At 38.3% G+C, this 24,645-nt stretch overlaps 1 protein-coding gene across 4 annotated transcripts in view; it reads right to left on the bottom strand.

Moving 5' to 3' along the window:
- Positions 1–24,645, bottom strand: part of DCC (DCC netrin 1 receptor) — a 1,162,490-nt gene that overhangs the window by 23,073 nt on the left and 1,114,772 nt on the right. For 3 of the 4 annotated variants that reach the window (XM_086683011.1, XM_086683012.1, XM_086683009.1), the window contains 2 exons: positions 22,108–22,263; positions 12,357–12,569 (listed from right to left, as the gene is read on the bottom strand). In XM_086683011.1, coding sequence (XP_086539137.1) covers positions 12,357–12,569; positions 22,108–22,263 — 369 coding nt within the window. The remainder of the gene's footprint in view (positions 1–12,356; positions 12,570–22,107; positions 22,264–24,645) is intronic. The other variant, XM_086683010.1, reaches the window with a different exon arrangement.

Raw genomic sequence — 24,645 nt, 5'->3', positions numbered from 1 at the left:
AAAGTGAATGACTTAATTTTGCAGAATTTCATTTGAGCAGGGCCAAAACGTTCAGCTCCTGGCCTGAGACTCCACAAAGTTACTCCACTAAAGGCTTTTGGATTGGTCTAAAACACAAAATGAAGCAAAACAATAACACTTTGTGGTTTACACCACAAACAGCTGAGCCTAAATGCAAGATGATGACACAGTGGCGGGTTAAGTGGCCCTTAACTTACTGTATATCATGAACAGTTTGAGACTAACAAAAGCTATAAACCCACTCAATGGGAAAAATGTATGTGCACGTGCGAGGGCACACACACACACACAGGTGAATTTAATTTCACGTGCGCTACCAAACCCAGGAGTTCTTCCATGAACTGCAGGTGAAGGACACATGATATGTTCTAGAACCTCGGTACTCAAAATGTGAGCTACAGAGGGAAAGCATCGGCATCTTCTGAAACCTTCTTAGAAACGTAGAATTGCAGGCTCTGCTTCAGAGCCACTCAGTCAGAACCTGCATTGTAATAAGATCTGCAGGCGATTCCCAGGCATATAAAATTTGAGAAGTACTTTTAGATAGTCATGTTTATGGAGAGTTTACAATTAAAAACTGACATGTCAAATCACATTTAAAATGGAATCCCACTACAGTGTTCCTAATAAGACGAAATATATTATTTGTAAATGAGAAGACAAAGGTGTCAGTAATGTTTTACATATGTTCAGTGAGAAATAACTTCTTTTTCCCACTTTCAATAGCTCAACTCCTGCTCCTCATTTCTTTTATTTATTTATTTATTTATTTGGAGAGAGAGTGAGTGTGAACAGGGGAGGGACAGAGAGAGAGAGGGAGAGAATCCCAAGCTGGCTCTGTGCTAATGAGGGTTTTGAACCCACAAACTATGAGATCATGACCTGAGCCAAAACAAAAACTCAGACACTTAACTGACTGACCCATCCAGGCACCCAGCTCATCCTCATTTCTTACCCTTCCTTGTCCTGTTTTCTCTTTACAGAGGGTTAGCGCAGGGAATAGCTAAGTCAGATATTAATAGCTGGGATCTAGAAATTCCATAGGCTTTAGTCACATTAAACTGGGAAGGAATTCAGGAAACGTAGTGTTTCTAAGAGAGAAAGTCAGGCACATGACCATCAAATCTACCTTTTGGACATAAATCCTTACTGGGTTTGAGGAATGGGCCTTCATAACAGTTGGTGGAGACACAGATTAAGAAATTGGAGGGGGAATGCTATTTGATGCAGTTTCATCATTTAAAGGGGCTGGTGGGAGCTTCCTGGATGTCAGATACATTTATAATTTGAGAACAAGACCTATGCAACTGGAAAGGCCGTGCTTCTCTCTAGACTCAGGAAATGCTATTCAGGCAGCTCTGAGATGCCACTCTGCTCTTTTTTTTATTTTTTTAATGTTTATTTATTTTTGAGAGAGAGAGAGAGCGTGAGTGGCAGAGGGGTAGAGAGAGACACACACACAGAATGTGAAGCAGACTCCAGGTTCTGAGCTGTCAGCGCAGAGCCTAATGCGGGGCTCAAACTCACGAACCGCAAGATCATGACCTAGGCTGAAGTCAGACGCTTAACCAACTGAGCCACCCGGGTGTCCCTATGCCACTCTTGTTTGTTCACCATTCTGTCTTCATGCAAGGGCTCTCAGTTCACTGGCTGCCCTTTCTCTGTGAAATACTTGTGGTGAAATATAACGTTCAGGAGTTAGATCTTGTTTCACCAGCCACGAAAGCATTAAAATTTACTTTTAACCCCGCTTCCACATGATCCTACAGCTTCTGAATTTAAGTTGTTGGCAACTCCACAGGCCCAATTTATAAGGCAATGTGGTCTCCAGCTTATATCAAATCAGAAGCTGCTGGATTCAGTGCTAACATTTTTAACTAGTGTAATTCATGTTTACATGAACAAACCCTTTCCAGAATAGATCTTACTTGAGCCATTTACAGTTGTGAAAACTGGAAGCATAAAGAGGTTAAATTACTTATTTGAAGCTAACCCAGCCAATGAGCAAGGAAGCTGGGTCCTAGAGTTTTCTTATTTTCTTCCTGTAAATGCTTTTTCAGTTGCATTTGGCTCCAGCCAGAGAAGAGACCTGGAAGACTGGGGTACACTCCTCATCACATGCCACCACTGTCCTGCCTTTTGTCCTGCACTAAGCAGCCTATTTCTATGAACTAACTGACGCACCATTCCAGAGAGCTGAAAAGAGAATAAACAAAGAACTACAATTTTAAATGCAACGCCAACTGAAACTCAAGTTTAAACTGGCAATCTCAGCCTTGAAATGTAGACTAGGTCAACACATTACTATAGTTTGAAATATGCTGTTTCTACTAAAAATCATGGCTCAGGTGACCATAGAAGTACAGAGATACAAACAAGTGGGTAAGAGAATGGGGAATGTGGAAGAAGGATGTTTAAGGAGGGCACTTTGGTGTCGATGTGAAAAGAGCATCCTTGTAATTATCATTACTCCTAATTCCTATAAGCCTCTGTGCAATTATGTCATAATATGTCTCTTGGTTTCAAATCAATAGGGCTTGCTTATCGTTGTTTTTCACAAGAAGAAGAAGGAGGAGGAGGAGGAGGAGGAGGGCAAGGGGAAGGGGGAGAAAGAGGGGAAAGAGAAGAAGGAGGAGGAGGAGGAAGAGGAGGAGGAAGAGTACAAAGAGGAAGAGGAAAGGGATAGAAGAGGAAGAAGTGGCAGCAGCTTGTTAGAATTCCTTTACCACAAAAGATAAGGACATTCTTTACGGAGAGTCTTGACGTTCCAGTAGATAAGCAGACTGGCAATAAGAACATCCACCCTAGCTATGAAATACACAGGCTGTTTAACAGGCCACTTGAATTCTGTTAAGTTCCTGACAGTAAGATAAACATTATAAACATTCAGAAGGAGTAGAGCTCTAGATGATTTTAACAATGGTTTTCTCACTTTATTTTAATATCACAGAGCTTTTGCTTTCAGCGTGTTAGATTTTTCACAGCACCTTTTCAGGAGTCCATCAACACAGAGGTTTATGTGAACGCTTTTCATTTGTTTCAAAATTTCCCCTGGCTCCTGAACAAAGCAACTGGAAGCTGGTATTAATTGATGAACTATAAGGAACTCTGTCAAATAACTTAGAATACTTACAATGCACACTATGCAGTTCAGAATCCATTTGAGTGAAAACCTTTCTCTTACTCATACTTTTTCACAAAGCAAAGAAAAAGAAAATACAGAGAGAATATCTATCCTTATGTCTGCAGTAATTAAGACTTATTAGAATTTTGTATGGTTCATTCTTCTTTAAAGACGAAAGCCTATCAAATTTCACAGGTGAGAATAAATAGGATTCAGGGGAGCAAAATTATACCCAAACTGACATAATGGAAAGACTCAGGACTCTATTTCCACTGATCTGCACTCCTGCTTTTTATGAACAAAGCAGACGTTATTCTCCACCGCAGTACGGATGTTAAATCAGTAAATACTTTCAGGGGTGGTGCCTTCATTATTGTTTTCTCTACTCTATGCAATTTAATTCAGTGTTAGAATAAGATGTTATTCAGAGTTCAGAACATAATGTTTTATGAACAAATGACTGTGATTTTGGAAATGATTTCAGCTTACCTAATCCTTATGCCAATTCTCAGGTTGCTTTGCTTCACCTACAATCATCATTCGACTTGAAAATGAAGACCTGAAGTCACTTTCTGGCTCTTACCTTTATTGTTCTATTCTGATCAACTCAATAAATATTTATTGAGGGCTCACGGTGGTTTATGTAAAGGTCCCAAGGATAATGGCACATGAGCCTCGAGAAGTTACAAGTTATTCAACCTCTCTGAATGTCTATCTCTTCATCAATAATGATTATAGTTACTTCTCCGGTAGGCATGAATTCACTTGGAAATGTGAAACTATAAAGTATAAAAGGTGGTAAAATCTAAAGCATTAACTTTTTAATTTCACATAAGCTTATTTAATTTTTATTTTTTGAGAGAGAGAGGGTGCAAGTGAATGAGGGGCAGAGAGAGAGGGAGACAGAAAGGGAGAATCCCATGAGGGGCAAGATAGAGATAGAGAGAGACAGAGAGAGAGAGAGAAGCAGGGCTCACCCAACACGGGCCTTGAGCTCACCCAATGTGGGCTTTGAAGTCAGGAACCATGAGATCATGACCTGAGCCAAAGTCAGATGCTTAACTGACTGAGCCATCAAGGTGCCCCTCACATAAGCTTATTTAACAAATCACTTTGATCCTCAAGATATTTCATAAATAACAAAACTTACACAGTAGTAGTTAACCATGTGACCTCTGATGTTCTTAGGAAATCCGAAAGGTATGTTTCCTGCTTTGAAAACAACCTGTTGCTATCCTTTCCCTTGTCATCCTCTGGCACTCGTGAGGCCACCCACTCCCAGCACAATTCCAAGGACATTCTTAAATTACGTGTTTCAAATTATGTAGTGTACTTGGTAACAAAGTTTTGAAAATACATTTTTTTCATTTTCTCTTATGATTATGTAGGTGGTGCCTCGATACTTTAACCCCAGAGTTTAATTGTATTAGGTTTATAATTAACCTCAATTTTATATATGATATAACCACTTCTGGTGCAATATTTTTCTTTTTTTTTTTTTTTTTTTAATTTTTTTTCAACGTTTTTATTTATTTTTGGGACAGAGAGAGACAGAGCATGAATGGGGGAGGGGCAGAGAGAGAGGGAGACACAGAATCGGAAACAGGCTCCAGGCTCTGAGCCATCAATCAGCCCAGAGCCTGACGCGGGGCTCGAACTCACGGACCGCGAGATCGTGACCTGGCTGAAGTCGGACGCTTAACCGACTGCGCCACCCAGGCGCCCCTATTTTTCTTTTTTTTAAGCGAGCAAAAGTTTGATTGAATGAAGTCAAATTTTGACTCAGCTGCGGTCATTCACCCCCTCCTGCCAATAGATTTTTGCAATTCTAAAGAAATGCCAACCGTTTGTTTTTCATTCTCATGGACCCTCACGTACTCTAACCCCCATTCTGAGTAATATTCTCATGTGTTTTAACTTTTATCTTCATGTTACACTTCCTTTTATTGTTCTTTATTTTTATCACTGGACTCCAAAGTCCTGGCTATCTGTGATGTGTGGTACAGAAAACAACAGATATCAGCTCCCTGGTTCCTTACCTCCCTGAGAAGGGACACTGACAGGTTGGACAGGTGACTTTGAGCAGAGAGGAACTAGTCCTCAGTCCCTGGTGGACACAACTCTTGCTAGAACTCCTTTCCTCCCTCTAGCCTACATGAAGGAGTAAAACATTTACTCAAATGCTAAGCTAAGTAACTCAAACTACTTTCTATAAAACAGTTCTTTCTTCAGGATATTTAATAACTAGCATCATCCTAAAGGCCCTCTTATAGGGAAAAAAGAAGTTGACCTAAGAATAACTATTCTTAGTTAAGTAAAGTTAAGTAAAATCCTTTGTTTCCCTTCAATGTTCTACTTCTCTGAATTCTTTAAACTCGGCCACTAGCTCAATTGTTGACCTTGGGCAAACTGCTTAACCTTTTAGGAAACGGTTTTGTCATTTATAAATGAGACACCAGTCACGTGACTTACTCCTAGTGTTTCCTCTAGCAACCATTTTCCTCCCTTGGAGGCAATTAAAAAAGCTCTTTCCTATTTAAATAGTGGAACCCCATTCTAGAATAAATAGTACTTTATTAAAACACCAACTAGGCTCCAGAGTCACAAACATTAGTGATACATAAGGCAAATTTGACTTACATTTTACTAAGGGATAATTAAGGATGACTAGACCAAATCAAATCAGATTTCATCTATTAAAAAACAAAATCTGTTAGGAATGAGGACAGGACAATTTCAAGGAGCTACCTGCAAAAACAAACAAACAAAAACAACACAGATGAGTTTACATACGAGATGAAGTTTAACAGGAGCGAGTGTAGTTTTCCTCTCTAAAATGGACTGGTATTGACCCCAATAACTTCAAATCAACCCATCTCTCCTACTTAGCTGTGCAAATGATTTATTTGACCTGACCGGCCTGAAAAGTGACCCTCTTGTTTCACCTGTTTAAGAGTGTCTGATCTCCCATGACCCCTGCCTGTGACCAATTCCAGCAGAATGGAACACTCATGTGGTATCCTTGATGAACACCCCCAATGGTGGCCTACAAGTGGCTCAGGGAATGCAATTGTATTAAGGTATTGCAGTAATTTATTGGCAGTTTTGTGTGATGGCATATTTACTGAAATGAGGCCTGTCAAAAAGATCAGGTTATGGCAGGAACACATGATTTCCCAACCAGCCATAAAATATAAATCAAATGCCTTTTCTGTCCACTGTCAGCCACCTCGACCCACTCCTTGTCCTCTGTCCTCAGACAAATTGAAGCACATGCCACAATTTGCAGAGGAAAAATCAAACTCAATTTCGTAGTACAATGAAGTGAGTTTTGGTCTTGTCATGTCCACTGACATATTGATTCCTAGAAGATTGAAAAGATCAGAATGTTCTAGGTTTTTGCTTTGTAAATAAAAACGTGTAGAAATGCAATGTGTAAATAGAGGCCAATAAAGTACATGTACCCCTTTATGAAGATACAAGAACTCCAGGGGGCTAATGTTGGAAAACTGTTACTGTTTAGTATTAAAGTCACTATTTAAGAGGTCAGATTTTCTTTCTCTTTAGAATTACAGCCTCAGAAGACAAATGGTCTCCTAATCCAGGTTCATTTAAAGTGCAGCTGATCACTTCACAGCTAAAAGGCATTTTTAACTAGTGAAGAAAAAAAAAAAAAAAACAACAACCCTATCTTGGCCCTTTGTAGAATTTATGTCAGATCTATAATGTCATAAGCACAACACTCCATCAAACATTTTCTATTTAACCTGAAAGGGGATGAAGCCAAATCACTTATATGTCCACATCTGTGATTTGCAAAGTGCAGTGATTGTAGCCTTCCTGAAATGTGTAAAGACCGCACAGTTATTCACTGTGGAGCATTAAAAAAATGGAACCATTTTATCACGAGGTGATGATGAAATTGTGAGAAATGCCATAAAATACTCTAGCCTAGTAAGCTAAATTTCTAACACGGCAGGTGGAAAGGAAAAATAAATGAAGGAATGAATCGGTGTTTTCAGATAGGCAGAATTTCAGTCGTTATGACAACAAGATGACTTTCTAATTACCACTCACTATAAAAATACTGCAAAGGTCTCCCCAACTCCGTGGAGATGGTTACTCATAGTATGTGCTGCTGTATCCTTCACATCCTGCAACCACAACTCTGTGTGCCTTACTGGAAGTCAAACTGAGGCACAGATCAATCATGCTGCCCTTTAGAAAACGCACACAGGAATATGAGTAGGGAATGAGTTTCTTCCTTGATCCTAATTTCAATGGTTTCAAAGCAGAAGGAGCTTCTCATTTGGTGTGATCTTTAAAAATTATGGCAATGCCTCACATTACCATATTCTGAAATAATTACTCGCAGTGAGTAAAGATAAATTCATTAGAAATTACGCAGTCCTTTATTGTGAAATCCAGAGTAAAATTATTTCAGGTATTTTTTTTTTTTAAGCCGACAAGAGAATGACTTTACTTCATCAATCAGTTTGACTAAAGTAATGATTTTCTTAGAATTAAAATTTGTTGAAAGCTCTAAGTATTTCATCTTTTAGGCTAAGAAGCATGTAGTTAATGTCACAGCTAATACATTTGTCAGTCTGCTAATTTTCTTTTTCTATTAGAATAAGTAAACATCAGCCCTTTCTTAAAAGCATACTATTTACCATGTGTCAGGAGCAATGCAGGAAGAACTTATTTGAAAATCATGAGGTAAGACATTATGAAATGAACAGGAATCACAGGGAGACAATGAAGGAGAAACATGAAAAGGAAAGGCATTTAATAATTCCAAAGTGATGGCAGGATATGCCTCAAGGTGAGGGGGCGGGGAGGGTGACATTTAAAGGAGAACCATGAAAATATACAATCAACCAAAAACTCCAAGATATCGGAAAATATGAAAGAAGAGATGGTTTTTAAGAAATCATTTAAATAAAAACAAGAACGATGGTTTAAGAAAAAAGAAGGCTCTTAAGTGTACAATGGAAATAAAAGAAAACGAGTTCTTGCCCGCATGGCATTAGATCAGAGAATCGTTCTTCAGATATGCTTATTATTTGAGAGAAAAGGTGTAGAGAAAGCAGAAAGGACTCTATTTCCCATCTTTTAAAGACACAATACACTTATTTATCCTACATTGTGTCAGACTTTGTTTAAGGTCGCTTGGGTAATATTGTAACTGGAAGAAAACAATAAAGAGTAAGTAACAATGCCATTGCTTTATTCTGTCTGTTGTCAGATGTTCTTTCTAAAATTAGGGTTCTTTGTTACCATATCTCTGGAGCATGGGTTGATTTCCAAACATTGTATTCCAAGACAAATATTTCTGCCACAGTAAATTTTCATGTGAAATAGACTTCAGAATTTTATTTTCGCCTTCTTTTCAATGTGAATCTTTACTTAATTGATCTTTACTTCCAACTAGAGAGAATAGTTAACAGTATAAAGTGCTTTGGCACATTAGTTTTTTGTGTTATAAAACCGGTGTTCTTTTGCATAAAACAGTTAAACCTCTTATGTTTCCTCATTAAAATGTGAGTGAAGAAGGCTTGTGAGGAATTGGTATTCCTCAACTCAGATTTTTTTTTTTTTTTTTTTTTCTGTTTAGCAGTTTTGGCCTGATTTGATGTAATAAGTTTTTTTTTGTTTTTTTTTGTTTTTTCAACGTTTATTTACTTTTGGGACAGAGAGAGAGACAGAGCATGAATGGGGGAGGGGCAGAGAGAGAGAGGGAGACACAGAATCGGAAACAGGCTCCAGGCTCTGAGCCATCAGCCCAGAGCCTGACGCGGGGCTCAAACCCACGGACCGCGAGATCGTGACCTGGCTGACGTCGGACGCTTAACCGACTGCGCCACCCAGGCGCCCCAGTTTTTTTTTTTTTTTTTTTTTAACGTTTATTTATTTTTGAGTCAGAGAGAGACAGAGCATGAAGGGGGGAGGGGCAGAGAGAGAAGGAGACACAGAATCTGAAACAGGTTCCAGGCTCTGAGCTGTCAGCACAGAGCCTAACGCGGGGCTTGAACTCACAGACCTCAAAATCATGACCTGAGCTGAAGTCGGACGCTTAACCCACTGAGCCACCCAGGCGCCCCTGATCTAATAAGTTTTTTTAAAAAATTTACCTTTGCTGTTGTCATTAAGTTAGACACAAGCTAAGACGTACAAATGAGTTCCTAAAATTTCAGAACTCATGCTTTCTGTAGTCAGAAAAACAAAAACAAAAACAAAACAAAACAAAAAACGAATGGGAGAAGATTCATCACTCAGTAGTTGTGCACACTTAACTATGCTACTTAAATTATCTGTGTCACAATTTCTGTATCCATGAAATGGGGTTAAGAAAGTAGCTACCTCACAAAGTTTTTCTGAGGATCAAATGTACTGTTACAAGTCTTCAGAAGCATGGCAGCCATATAGCACATGTTCACTAAAGAGTTAGTTATTGTTAATAGTTGCAGTTTACCTGCTATCTATCCTGAATACCAGTCATTCCAAGGTCTATTCTCTTGGTTGGTATTGCAGTGGGGAACAGTGCAATCAGAAATCACCAGTCAGTGTGCTCTTGATGCAGGAATTTCATTAAATGAATTCGCTTCCTTTATACTTGTCCTTGTCTCAATTAGCTAAGACCTCGTAGTTTCAGGGCACTATAAAGTAGCAGACTCTCCCCATAATGTGCATGGAGTGCATAGATGTGGGGGATGGGAGAGGGGATTGGGCAATACAGATCTGCTTTAAATCCTAGTGTGGGCTTCTTTTGGATTTGAAGATCTGTTTCCTGTGAAATGAAGTCATGACCTCCATTGAGCCTATGTGTCAGAGAAGACCTCATCCATACATCCCAAGGGATGGAATCCTTCCTGTGCTCCAACCCACCTCCCAGGGTCTGGTAGCTGAGCATCCACACCACATATCACAGGGAAGGAAGAACACCAGAGGGCATGAACACAAATCAATTTATATGGTACCAGGAACACAATATGTTCTTAATACTAAGGTAACAGTCATAGTCACAATAGTATTTTTTCTAGTTTTGCAGTCATCTTGAGGCTTATAAACTAATGTAGTGACTACAACTACTGTAGGTATGGATCTGAGTAACAGAAACTTAAACATACTTGCCAAATAGCAGGTTGACCAATCCAACTGTATCTATTAAGGGGGCCACCTCTAATTACTTGGAACCATTGAACTTTATTCTCTTATGCTTGATATATTGGGCCTGTTAAGAATTATTCCAATAGTTCAAATACTTTTAAGCACTACATAGTTCTTTATCTTTATGTATCTACTTATCTATTTATTGGCCTATCTTTCATCCTATCTGTTGATCTTCTTTCTTCTCCTTCTCCTCCTTTTCCTCCTTCCTCTTCCTCCTTCCTCTTCTTTTTTCCCTCTCTGCCATCCCTTATCCCCCTTAATCCCTAACAGAAACAAAAAGGAGCTCTGGATTAGCACCACTGGATGTCAGATGAAGTGATAAACTGAATACTGCATTGGGAATTGGGGACTCTGGTTATCATCTATGCCGATTGATTTTATTAGAAAGGCATTCTTTAAGGTTGGTGTCCCCTAATTCCAGTGTTGGGTGTGTGTGTGTGTGGGGGGGGTCCCCCACCAACACTAACCAATTCTTAGGCACCAGTAGAGTATCTAAGAATTCAATTCAGTTCTGACGTGATCTATCCAGAAACAGTATCAGATTTCACAGGTTAAGAATTCAACCAGACAGGACTGCCTCCCACTCCTGACTTCAGATGCCAGTCACAAGCTCCAGGCTGCTATCTGTGCTTCTGAGCTACAGGCTACAGGTGGTTCCAACGACCTCCTCTTTAGGTGTGATTAATTTTCTGGAGTGGCTCACAGAATTCAGGCAAACACTTTGCCAGTGTATTAAAGGATATGATAAAGCCAGATGAAGAGATACATAGAGCGAAGAATGGAGAAAGGGCATGGAAGTTCTATGCCCGCTCCAGTCACATCATTCTCCCCAAATCTCCACCTGTAAACTAACACAGAAGCTCTCTAAACCTTGCCCTCTTAGGTTTTTTATTCAGGTTTCATTACACAGTCATGATTGACTAAGTCATTGGTCATTGGTAGATTCCACCTCAGCCCCTCTCTCTTCCTAGGAGGTTGGGAGTGGGACTGAAGTTCCAACCCTGTAATTATGTGGTTGGTCCTCCTGGCAACCAGCCCCCACCCTTGGGGGGGGGTATCCAAAAGTCATGTTCACCCCAAAAAAGTCATGTTCATCAACATAATAAAAGACACCTTTACCCCCTTATCACTAAGGAAATTCTAAGGGTTTGGGGAGCTATGAGCTCCAGAGTGCCCAGAAACTGTGGAGGAAGACCTAATATATATGAGAAATATATTTTGGTCATCTGAATGACCACATATGTATTTCTCATAAAGCACAATATCATAGGCACCGCAGAGATGCCACTTGCTATCTAAGTTTTTGGGTTTTTTTATTCGTAAAATTAAGAAGTTGGACTCTACCCTGGTTCTGATACTCCTTTCCGGCCCTGGAACAGTGACCTAAGAGCTTCCGGAAGATGACTGCTGAAAGGCACAAAGCAGAATAATGGGATTACATGCCTATCTCTAAAAAAGTGGCTTTTCAGGGGCGCCTGGGTGGCGCAGTCGGTTAGGCGTCCGACTTCAGCCAGGTCACGATCTCGCGGTCCGTGAGTTCGAGCCCCGCGTTGGGCTCTGGGCTGATGGCTCGGAGCCTGGAGCCTGTTTCCGATTCTGTGTCTCCCTCTCTCTCTGCCCCTCTCCCGTTCATGCTCTGTCTCTCTCTGTCCCAAAAATAAATAAACGTTGAAAAAAAAAATTAAAAAAAAAAAAAGTGGCTTTTCAGACCTTTGTACCTTTACCTCTAGTCTTGGAGTCTAGCCTTAAATTCTAGGATCCACGTGGCAGACTAATGAACCAGAAAATTGTCCAGCAGGGTTCAGGATCAATGAACAACTTTTCAAAGGAATGAAGGGCACCTACAACCATCCAGTTGCTTGCCAAGGCAGGTACTTAAGAGCTGTTCCATAAACATCAGTAACAGACAGGAGCACATTGGGCGTGCAATCAGTGGTGAACAGATATATTGCACCCGGCCTTCTCAGGAACCCTCATGCACTTAAGTAGAGGCACCAAGGATAACAACTACTTAAATATGAACAAATGAGCATTTTACCTGGCTGAGACAACAGTGGTGTGTAAGGGACTTTCGGTTCTATTGCACTCATTGGTGGAGGTAGCAAAGGGTTAGCAAAGCTGCGGAGTGGGTGAGTTGGTCGAACACAGGCCGTGGGGATGGTTCTGCTTGGTGCCTCCTCACTGCTGGGATGCTCAGGCTGTGCTGGGGGCAACATGGGTGGCTGCTGGGTGGTTGGTCCTTCACTCACTGCTGCAATGGAGACAAGAAAAGCCATTCATTATTCCAGGACAGAGCTTGCTTCCCCTAAGTCAGCTGACGGGCCTCTGAATCAATTCAGAGAAAGAAGTCAGGATCTGGACAATCTTTTCTTCTAGTTATGAACATTCTCATTCCTCTCCCTTCATACATTTCTGGGATATAGCAGCCCCACCCCTTTAAACAGTGGCTATAGATCCAGCAGGACAGGGATCTATCTTGCAGGAAGAATAGTAAAATATACACAGCATTGACTCTATTGCCTGAACTGGCGGGGCCCTGTAATCATAAGTGATGAAGCAAGAAAAAAGAGTTATTTCTCCTTTCACAAGGAGCAATGCCAGTGAAATTCAATATCCCAAACCCAGCTACAGCTGCATTATTATCTGCCAGCCAATATGCCAATTTTTTCTGCGATGTAAACATGCCATGTCAACTGTCAAACAAATCAGAGTTACCAGGTGTTCAAGGCATTGCTAATAAAATGATACAAATAATAGCCACTATCATTGTTTTCCAAAACAAAAAAGAAGCACATCCAGCTAAAAAGTTATATGAGAGATGACTTTGCTGGAACAAGTTGCCTGAATGCAGGATTGTAATTTTTCCTCTTTGGCAGCAAACCTCACAATTTTCAGTCAGATTACTATAGTTGAAGACGTTTCACATAGTCATTTGCGACTGCCGTTGGGTATTTGGACACTTTTATATACAGAGACACACCTTTTCTCCAGAGACCACAGTTGAGTCAGACTAACATATTGGCAAGACAGTTTCTTATGCTAGGGACACTGTGACTTGACTTTATCATTCATGTTCAAAATCACCAGGTCCAGGTGAAACTGTAAATGAAAAGAGCTGGATAGGAGGTATAAGGTTGATGAAATAAGAGTATTTCTGATGACTTTTTTTTTTTAAAGAAAGTTCTATTGGGTAAGTGGGAAAAATGCAATGATAGGAGATAATATCTCGCTTTGAAAGAGAATTTTTAACCAGGAAATATTTCAAGATAATTAGTTTGCGAGATAATTTTGAGACAACTCTCTGGGAGGCTCAGTGAGGTCAGCAAAGGGCAGAGGAGCTAGAAAGAAAACTTGATAATGCTGAAGGGAGTAGAGATTAAAGATGCCAAAGATCAAGACATTATATTCAAGATATGCAGAAGTGAAATGTGCCTTCAGAGGGTATTTGATATTAAAACTCATTTTTCTATATTCAGAAAGGTTAGAGGTCTTCTGGGTCACTGAGAAGCCTCCAGGCTTACCCCGTTCAAAGATGGAGGCAGGGAGACATAGGGCTGGCTGAGGACAGGATGTAGCCATAAAGCAACCAGAGCTAGTAAACAGGCAAAGTTGACAAAAGATTTGTTCAAAGAAAATGTAATCAAGACAGCAAACTGGAGAGAACTCTGGGGGTAAGAGGAGTAAGAGGAGAAGTGCTTCCTCTTTAAGCTAGGAAGTCCTATCATGGAGAGGAGGGGTGCATGCATGCAAAATATCAAGATTAAAAGGTGGGCTGCAAGGAAAACATTAAGGCAAATCCTTGGTGATGTGGATTCTCACAAAAGGGCAGAAGGGATGGAGCCTTCAGGCAGGTGTTTATTAGGAGCTAAATTGTTTGTAGGAACATAAAGGAGAAAAGGGCGCCTGCCTGGTTTAGTCAGTAGAGTATGTGACTCCTGATCTCAGGATTGTGAGTTTGAGTCCTATATTGGATATAGAGATTACTTAAAATCTTAAAAAAATATATATATATAAAGGAGAGAGAAACAGGTGTTCTTGTATTCAAATTACACAGTCTTGATTGAATACAAGAACACCTGTTTCTCTTTCCTTCCTATTCTTAGGAACCCCTGGCTGGCTCAGTTGGAAGAGTATGTGACTCGATCTCAGGGTCCTGAGTTTGAGTCCCACGTTGGGCAAAGAGATTACAAACAAATAAACAAAGAAATAAATGAAAACTTTAAAAACTGTAATTAGATGGTTGACAGTATAGTTTTAGAGACAAAGAAAATTATGCTTGTTTTACTCTGGACTCATATTTAATCTAAAGGAGAAAATGACCAATGGTCAATATCTGAATAAAAATATAGTATCTCTTAGCTTTAGATCAGAGAGAAGCAGACGTAGGAGCCCAGACCTGGGTCCATCTTCATCACCAATGGGCTAGTTTTTATTACAGGTCCATATCTTCCAGGTAAAGAAATTTCATAATTTTCCTTAGAAATCTGCCTTAAGTAATTCTATTGAAGATGGATTGTAATAAATCCATATATTTTAAAAACTGCTTTAACCATTAGAGAAATAATAATATATTGTGTGATATGCTTCTTTATTCCATCCTTCATATTTTCCTGTTCTATTGCTTCTACATTTTTGAAATAAAAAAAGATCTATGTTAAAATATTATTGTGACATTAAGTTTAATAAAACTTGCATGCACTTTTTTAGTCTTCTAAAATTTAGTTTCTCAAAATCCTCAGGCTTCACAGGAATTTTGATGACATCATGGAATGTTCTGTGGCCACTCCCATTCCTATTCTCTTTAGTGCCATTGCTCATTGGCATCTCTAAAATTACAGATTCTCCACATGCCCCATCCTCCATGCCAGGTCTTCAGGTGGCCACCATGATTTGCACTGGGAAGATATCTGAGGGAAGTAGTGGGAGCTCCACACAGATAGAGAAGATCTTGGGGAAATCAATCTCCAGCACCAACCATTATGAAAAGGAAAGTGCCTAATCTAGTGCTAGGTGGAAATGGGAGATGAAATGCATCACTAATCCACAAGGGACTATTTCTGTTTTGTTCAAAAATGACAAGTTTGCTTAATACCTAGTACAATGGGCAAGGTACAGATTCTCCATAGACAATTCATAATTATTTTATGTGGAGCAGAAGAAATGCTTTCAGAACTGGTTGACGTTTGAGGCAGTCCAAACTCTTGATGCAATAGCAATGGCTCCATAGGAGAAAAGCCCTCATGTCAGATGAACCCATTTGGCCAGTTCAGGCGCCTGCTTCAAGACACCTGTGTGAAACAAACCGGCTCAGTGATACGATATGTAGATCGGCGAAGAGCTCTGAAAGCAAAGAAAACCTCTCTTTTCCCAGGAAAGTATAGCCACCTTGCAATTCAGAGAGTAAAGGGAGAATCAAATATGTGCTGGCAAGGCACTGGTTTTCAAATGATGAAGTAGTGGGAATGCATTGTACAAATAGCATACAATTACACAGTACACAGTAGAGTCAAGTTTCAAGGCACTTTATAATAATTAATGTCAACACAGAAATAATTGCTACAGAGTATCTGGCAAAAATACTGCGAAAATGGAAATGAGGATTTTTCTTCTATCTAAAATTGCAATATTTGAAAGAAATGTAGCACACCAATAACTCTACACAAAGACTTTGAGACACGAATGTTTAAGGAACCCAATTCCCTCATTAATCTCAGAGCAACATCATGCAAAATTCCTGAGTAACCCCAGTTCCTTCCTCACAGGGTGGATTCTTGCAAAGACCCTAGAGAAAAAGTCATTAGCTCCAATGTGTCTGTGATTTTATCTAGGTCAAGTCCCATTATATGATTTTCAATTTGGGGGAGAGCTGCCACAGAAAAATAACATGGGTGAAGGTGTTAACATGGTAACATGGTGAAGCTCTCTCATTAACAATGACAATACACAACCTAAAAGGAATGGTAAAAAAATCATCTAATCTCTAGTATCTACCTGTTTCAAAGATGAGAAAATAGTGGCGCCGATTTTACAGTGACTTGCAGAAATGGGGCCTCAAGACTATCTACTGGTTGAAGTTTTCAAAATATAGCACTGTTTCTTCTTTCCCAGGGACAGTTTGCCTATTGAAGCTAAGAACAGGACTACAATTTATTAGTAGGAAGAGGAGATATTTGTCTGTCACAACTCTATATAAATCTTTATCAGTGGATCACCAAACGTGTGTAATGCAAATGTACTAAATCCTGTATTTTTCTTTTCCTTGTGGTAGGAGAGAAATTCAGCTTTATTTTTGAGTTCAGAAAGCAGCAGATCTTTGAGGGCAGAGTTTTAGTGATTCATTTCTTGTGCAACTCGAAGGTCTTTCAGAAAACTTTGGAGGAAGGAGAGTCTCCACATTTGGCACAGATTTTTCTTTTCCTATGTGTGACTTGTTGTTTCTCAAGGTGACTAATAAGACATCTCCAGCCAGAGTCATGAAATGTTTTCTGCTTGAGAAAGAACACGGGTGTTTAGTGTTCTCCAAGGCATTTAGAAGCCGATACTGAATGGCTGGAAGTTAACTGGTTCTGACAGTGATTTAGAGAATATTCAGTTTCCTAGAAAAGAGGGTGCTTATTTTTTTTCTTTTCTAAGTAATCACTTGGAAACACAGATCTGTTCCTATTCCTTTTGCACTGCACATTCCTTTTGCTCAAAAACCACTTGATGTATGACTGAATGTGTATTTTAAAAACCTGTAAAATCTTGGCCAGGAGTGGTATGTCCATGCCTTTTGATTTTAGATCAAGTTCAAAAATTACTATGCTAAGCACTCTGTTAGGAATCCTTTTTTTTTTTTTTCCAACATTTATTTATTTTTGGGACAGAGAGAGACAGAGCATGAACGGGGGAGGGGCAGAGAGAGAGGGAGACACAGAATCGGAAACAGGCTCCAGGCTCTGAGCCATCAGCCCAGAGCCTGACGCGGGGCTCGAACTCACGGACCGTGAGATCGTGGCCTGGCTGAAGTCGGACGCTCAACCGACTGCGCCACCCAGGCGCCCCGCTTTTTTTAATATAACTTAATATAATAGTTATATATTTTATATTTATATTATATATTATAGTTATCTAATCACCCTTATTTAATAATCCTTACTTTAAATAAATTAATAAAATTTTAAAAATTATTGAAGAGACTAAATGTTTCTTTATTTCATTCATTTATTTACTCATTCATTCATTCATTCATTCCTTTATATCTAGTAGACTTTATTTTTTAAAAGCATTTTTGGTTCACAGCAAAACTGAGTAAAAGGTACAGTGATTTCCAATATGCCCTCTGCCCCCACATATACAGCCTGCTCCACTATCAAAGTCCTGCACTAGAGTGGTACATGAGACTGTAACCACAGATATAAACCAATCTGTAGTCCCTAAGCACAAATAAAAACACATTTCGTCGTAGTTCACTTAATGTTCTTTGGATTGGCATGCATCACTGCAATCTCTGCCTCTGTTGTCACATAGCCATCTTCTCCCTGTGTGTCTGAGTCCCTTCTCTTGTAAGGATGCAAGCCATATTAGATTAGGACTCACCCTAATTCAGCATGACCTCACCTTAACTTGATAACATCTGAAAAGATCCTATTTCTAAATAACATCTCATTCACAGTATTGGAGGTTAGAACTGCAACATATCTTTTTGGGAGACACAATTCTATTCATAAAAGTCTGCCCTCTGGCCCCCAAATATTCATGCCCTTAGAGGTCTGGGTCTATACAATCTCTTCAGGCAGACGGAAGACAGCCATGTGAGGGAGGCAGATATTGGAGTTCCAGAAGCCAAGGGACACCTGGGACTACCAGAAACTGGAAGAGGCAAAGATGGATCCACCCCTAGAGACTTGGGAGGGAACATAACCTTGACAACACCTTGATTTTGGAGTTCTAGCTCCGGAAATATGAAAGAATAAATTTCTATCTTTTTAAGTCACCTGGTTTATGGTCCCTTATCAAGGCAGCCTAAGAAATGAATGCACACACTGTGGAATGATCTGAAACATAGACTCTACAACGAGAAATGGTGACACACCCAAGTCCTCCTGGTGAATAGTAATCTGTGGTAGATTGTATTATTTGTTCACAATTCATCCTTCCCTCCCTTTCCCTGTGAATTCTCTAGTTCATGTTGGGTGGAATATATGTATCTCTATCCCATTGGTATTGCATTTCTCCGTGTAACTTATTTTGGCTGGTGGGGAAAGAGGAGAAAAATTATACTAGATTATTTACTATTTTTGCTTTCATTGACACTTAACTTTTGGAATGATTATCCCTGTGATTCAATGAGGCAGTTTTGCATGTTGCACCAAATCAAGAGGAAAAACAAAGAATAAATGGGATGCTGAATTCTCAGAAAGAACTATGTCTTTAAAAGAGAAAAAGAAACTACAGGAACACATCATGAATCAAATAAAATAGTTAACTTCTTAAAAATAAATGAAGTGAACTTTGGCTTGTCTTGGTCTTGCTATGGTGGAGAGATAAAGGTCATTTTACACATTCTTCTCATGCTTCATTTTAAAGTCAGAGAATATAGATGAAATCAAAAGAAAACACTAGACAGTGATATGATGAGGGAAAAGCTAGACTAAAATTATAATCCCCTCTTTCTTTCTGGGGAGAGTACATTTCAGAAGCAGAAGCAGGGCCTTGTGGCTTCTGAATTATTTGACTGGAATTCTTTTCCTAGTTGTCCTGGGATTTGGAAATTTTTGCTTCCTAGACTTCCCATATCTTCCTCGTTTAATCCCCTTTGATATGGTTTGGGGAATTATTTTTCCTTCAGTTTTTGCACACAACTCTATTATGTAGACACGATGTGCAGTGAGAAAAGGGAAAATAAATCTAATTCTCTCTTGGCAGATTTTTGATGCCTTTTAATTCTAACCTTGCTACATCTAGACGATTTATGATTTCTTAGCGCTGTCCCTGTTGGGTTGGAAAAAATATAGCTTACCTCACAAATATATTTTATTGCTGTTACCATCTTATCTATTACAAAACATCCTATCTCACATGAGCTGCTGAGTCACCTGTTCCTAACTAAGGGAAGAAAGCCATAAAATCGATTTTAAACTGCTGTGCTCGAAGAAAAAAAGAAAAACAGTCAAATGGTATAGGAGAAACCACCAGGGTGTATACAATAGATTGAGAATCTCTCTCCATACCTACTTTCCTTAAAACAAATGAAATACTATCCTTAGGATATAAAATCAACATACAAAAATCAGTTGCATTTCTATATGCTAACAATGAGCTATCAGAAAGAGAAATTAAGAAAACAATCTCATTTACAGTTGTATCAAAAAGAAAAAAAGCACTTAGGAATAAATTTAACCACGCAGGTTACAGATCTGTACATTGAAAACTATAAGACATTGACAAAAGAAATTTCAGAAGACATAAATAAAAGGAAAGATAGTCATGGGTAGAAATGACTATGCTCATGGGTAGAAAGAACTAATATTGTTAAAAATTTCTGTACTACCCAAAGTGATCTCAGATTCAATGCAATTCTATCAAAATTCCAATGGCATTTTTCATAGAAATAGAACAAACAATCCCAAAATGTGAATGGAACTACAGAAGATCCCAAAACAATATTGTTAAAGAAGAGCAAGGTGGAGGTATCACACTTTCTGATTTCAAACTACATTACAAGGATATGATAGTCAAATAGTATGGTACAGGCATAAAAACGGGCACACAGATTAATGGAACAGAATGAAGAGCCTGGAAATAAATCTATGCATATATGGTCAATTAATTTATGCCAAAGAGCTAAGGATATATGGTGGGGCAATAATCTTCAATAAATGGCACTGAGAAAACTGAATTGCCACATGCAAAAGAATGAAACTGGATTTCTTATGCTGTACACAAAAATGAACTCAAATGTTTTAAACACTTGACCTTAAGACCTAAAACTGTAAAATTCCTAGAAGAAAACAAAGGGCGTGAGCTCCTTGACATTGATTTTGGCAATGACTTTTTGGATTTGACACCAAAAAGCAAAGGCAACAAAAGCAAAAATAAACTGATGAGATTGCATCAAATTAAAAAGCTTCTGTACAGCAAAGAAAACTATCAACAAAAGAAAAGTCAACCTATGGGATGGGAGAAAATATTTGCAAACCACATTTCTGATAAGGGGTTAATGTCTGAAATATATAACAAATTCATGCAATACAATAGAAAAAAATTAGATTAAAATGAGCAGAAGCACTGAATACACATTTTTCCAAAGAAGACATGTGAATGGTCAACAAATATGTGAAAATACACATATATGTGTATTCACACATATGTCAAAATATGTGACCTTACTAATCATCAGGGAAATGCAAATCAAAACCACAATGAGATATCACCTCATACCTGGTACAATGGCTATTGTCAAAAAGACAAGAGATCATTGTTGGAAAGGATGTGGAGAATAGAGAACCCTTGTGCACTGTTGGTGAAAAGGTAATTGATGCAGCTACTATGGAAAACAGTATAAAGGTTCCTAAAAAAATTAAAAATAGAACTACTATATGATCCAGCAATCTCACTTCTGGGTATATATCCAAAGGAAATGAAAACAAGATCTCAAAAAGATGTACATACTCCCATGCTCATTGTAGAATTATTCACAATAGCCAAGATATGGAAACAACCTAAGTGTCCATCAGTGGATGAATGGTTAAAGAAGATGTGGCCTATATACAATGGAATATTACTCAGCCTTGAGAAACAAGCACACTTTTTTGCAGCAATCTGGATGGACCTTGCAGGCATTATCCTAAGTGAAATAAATCAGGCACAGAAAGACAAATACTAAATGATATCACTTACATGTAGAGTCTAAAAAAGACAAACTCATAAAAAAAAGAGACTAGAATGGTGGTTACCTGGGGCTGGGGGGATAGAGAGAAAAAGAGAGATGTTGGTCAAAGAGTACAAACTTCCAGTCATAAGATGATTAAGTTCTGGGCATCTAATGTACAGCATAGTGATTATAACTAATCATACTGTATTATATACCTGAAAGCAAGAAAGTAGATTTAAAACATTCTCATTACAAAAGGGAACCATTCTTATGTGACATGAGGGGGTATTAGCTAACTTTATGGTGGTAATCATTTTGCAATAAATAAGTATCTCAAATCAACACAATGTATTCCTTAAATTTACACAATGTTGTATGTCAACTCTTTCTTATTAAAACCAGAAAAACAAACAAACAAAAACAAATGAAATACTACTCTGGAAATCTTTTTCTCCAACAATCATTACTTAAACATGAAACGCTATTGCTTAACCGATTTAACCAAAGAAAGCTAAAGCATTCATCTAAGTACTGGTTCATCAGGAATCAGTGAGACACCTTTAAATACATCCAACAGACACTTACACAAGAACATGTTGGAATATAGTCACTCGATTATTAACTTCCTAGTTGACTGCAAGTATTAATTTCAAGCACCTGGCACTTCATTGTTTTACTGAACTGGTTAACCTTTGTTTCCACACAACTTCCCATATTGTCTGCGGAGCGTACTGTGGAAAGACTCCTAGAGAATCAGTTTAAAAGCATGTGGTAGGATCCGAAGGACTGACTGTGCTCTGATTCTGGCCCAGGGCAGAGGAAAGTCAATTTTTCCAAGGGATGATAATGTCAGAATGCTATACATTTAACAAGACATCCTTGGTTATTATTCATTCGTTCTTCATAAAAAGAAAGGAAAATGCATCACACTGACTTTTTCCTGCTCCAAAACCTCGGTCCACAGACAATGTTGGGAATGGCACAGGCCGGAGGGTGAACTGTGGGTGGGGGTATCCACACGTGGGAGATGGAAGGATTCCTGGGTACTGGGCGCTTTCCAGGGTTGGCACAGGGATGGCACTCACGACAGCTGCAAAAACAAAGATGTTGTTTTTATTATTATTTATCTTATGTTGTCACCTACAAAGCAGAAAGGAAATGGCTAAACTTTCCCATCTTCAAATCCATGCATGCTCTTCATAGTATCTTATAGGTTCCTTTACTTACCTCTCTTTCCACAAAGTCTCTCTTTTAAAAAGCTCACGCCTCCAGCACCTTACTATAGAACATTACTCTGAGATGTCAAACTTCCCACGGTATCAGTTAATTTTTTTTTTTTTTTTTTCAGAGAGTGAGGGAACAGGGGAGCGGCAGAGGTAGAGGGAGAAAGAATCTCAAGCAGGCTCCGCACTTAGCATAGAGCCTGACTCGGGGCAAGATCTCATGACTACGAGATCATAACCTGAGCTGAAATCAGTAATCAGATGCTCAACTGACTGAGCCACCCAGGCGCCCCCAAAATTTCCTATGGTTTCAAAGAAAGAAACAATGAATCAAGTTACTATAAAAGCACATTAAGGCTTCCTGGTGGGTTTTTTGTTTGTTTGTTTGTTTGTTTGTTTGTTTTGCCTTTTATTTTCTCCTAAGCAAGAACCCAAGAAATGTTCGGTTCAGAAACTGAATATATTGGGTAAAGTGGGCTAAGGAAATAGGAATTTTATGTTAATTCTGTGAAAGATGTAATGCTCTTGAGAGATGATCAGGTATTGATAGGTATAATCTCATAATCATACTTAGGATTTTTATTTAAATAGAAAATGTCTTCAAATAGCAAAACGGTACAGCGTAATGACACATTAATTTAAATATAACTAAATGTTGTCTGGGAACACCAAACATTTTTTACTTATACTGGCTTAAACCCACAGATCAATATCTTGCACAATATTTCCTAGGTGTATTAAGCATTATTCAATTCCATTATTCAATACCTATTAAATTATATCACATTATAAAATATTTATTCTAATTGTAGTCAATCTTCATCTTACATTATCTTAGAAAACGTTTAGTATTTCCTACCTCTTTTTAATAAAAAATAAAATTTTAAGCTAGCTCCTGGAATGATCTTCAGCAGTATATTTTTGTCCATTACATTACTCAAGTTGTTTCTATTATATGCATTACTTTTATTTAATTACACCCTAATGCCAATCCTGGAGTTCAACATGCATGTGCATACATATTTACCAAAGAAAAAGCTTTCTCTTTATCATATTCCTCTTACATAAGTAACTTCATAATCATTGATACAGATTACTCTGTATTATTTTAAGTTAGTTACAAACAACATGTAGATTTAAAGCATATTTTTTAACCTAAAATTCAGATTAATTATATTAAACATACACAATTTTAAATCAAAAGGGCTGCTTCTAGTAAAATAGCTTTTATTTTTTTTTTTTAATTTTTTTTTCAACGTTTATTTATTTGGGACAGAGAGAGACAGAGCATGAACGGGGGAGGGGCAGAGAGAGAGGGAGACACAGAATCAGAAACAGGCTCCAGGCTCTGAGCCATCAGCCCAGAGCCCGACACGGGGTTCGAACTCACGGACCGTGAGATCTTGACCTGGCTGAAGTCGGACGCTTAACCGACTGCGCCACCCAGGCGCCCCGTAAAATAGCTTTTAAAATTACATTCTGGAATTTATTTCTCAGTGTATTTATAATGCTCTTTGAAATGCATATTAACAGTCTTATTTGAATTGAAAAATAAAAAAAAATTGGTTTCACAATAAGACTAATTCTTTTAAGTAGGTGAAGTGATGGGTGTTTTCCACAAATTGAATTAAAAACTGTATAGATTTAAATAAAAACATTTTTCAAAGAATTATATTGTAATGGTATAAGTGATATTTCAATGCTTCAAATCCTGTCTTAATATATTGTATTATGCAAAGTACCTCCTAGAGAAAAAAGTTTGCAGATGTATTTTATAATTACTCTGTAAGACTTGGTAAAGCTTTTTATAGGTGCATCTCTTAAAAATGATGAAGTAAGTAACTTGAATGAGTAACAAATACTTTTGAAAGTCAGGCAGTTTCTAAAATTTATACTTGCTGTATAAGTGGAGGACAATATCTAGTTGTTACTTGAAACATTACAAAAAATAACTTCAGGTGAGAATTAAAAGTATGGGATTCTGACATATAATTTGAAAGTTCAAATCATTGAGTGACTGCTATAAAATCTCATTGTAACAGTCACCCACACATAAATGCAAACAAAGTTTCGTAGTGTTTAGATAAATTAAAAAAATATTGGAATAGAGTTTATGCAAAAAGTAACATTAATCCACAGATGTATGCAGTGAGTGTATGGAAAAAGCCTCATTCATGTCATTAAGCGATAGAATTCTAATAAAATCTTTCTTTACACACAATTGTACAGAAATACTAATTGTAGTGTTA

The sequence above is a fragment of the Puma concolor genome, chromosome D3, assembly GCF_028749965.1.
Source record: "Puma concolor isolate L17-30 chromosome D3, mPumCon1.1.hap2, whole genome shotgun sequence".
In the NCBI taxonomy this organism is placed as follows: domain Eukaryota; kingdom Metazoa; phylum Chordata; class Mammalia; order Carnivora; family Felidae; genus Puma; species Puma concolor.
This window is presented reverse-complemented; position numbering and strand designations above follow the sequence as displayed.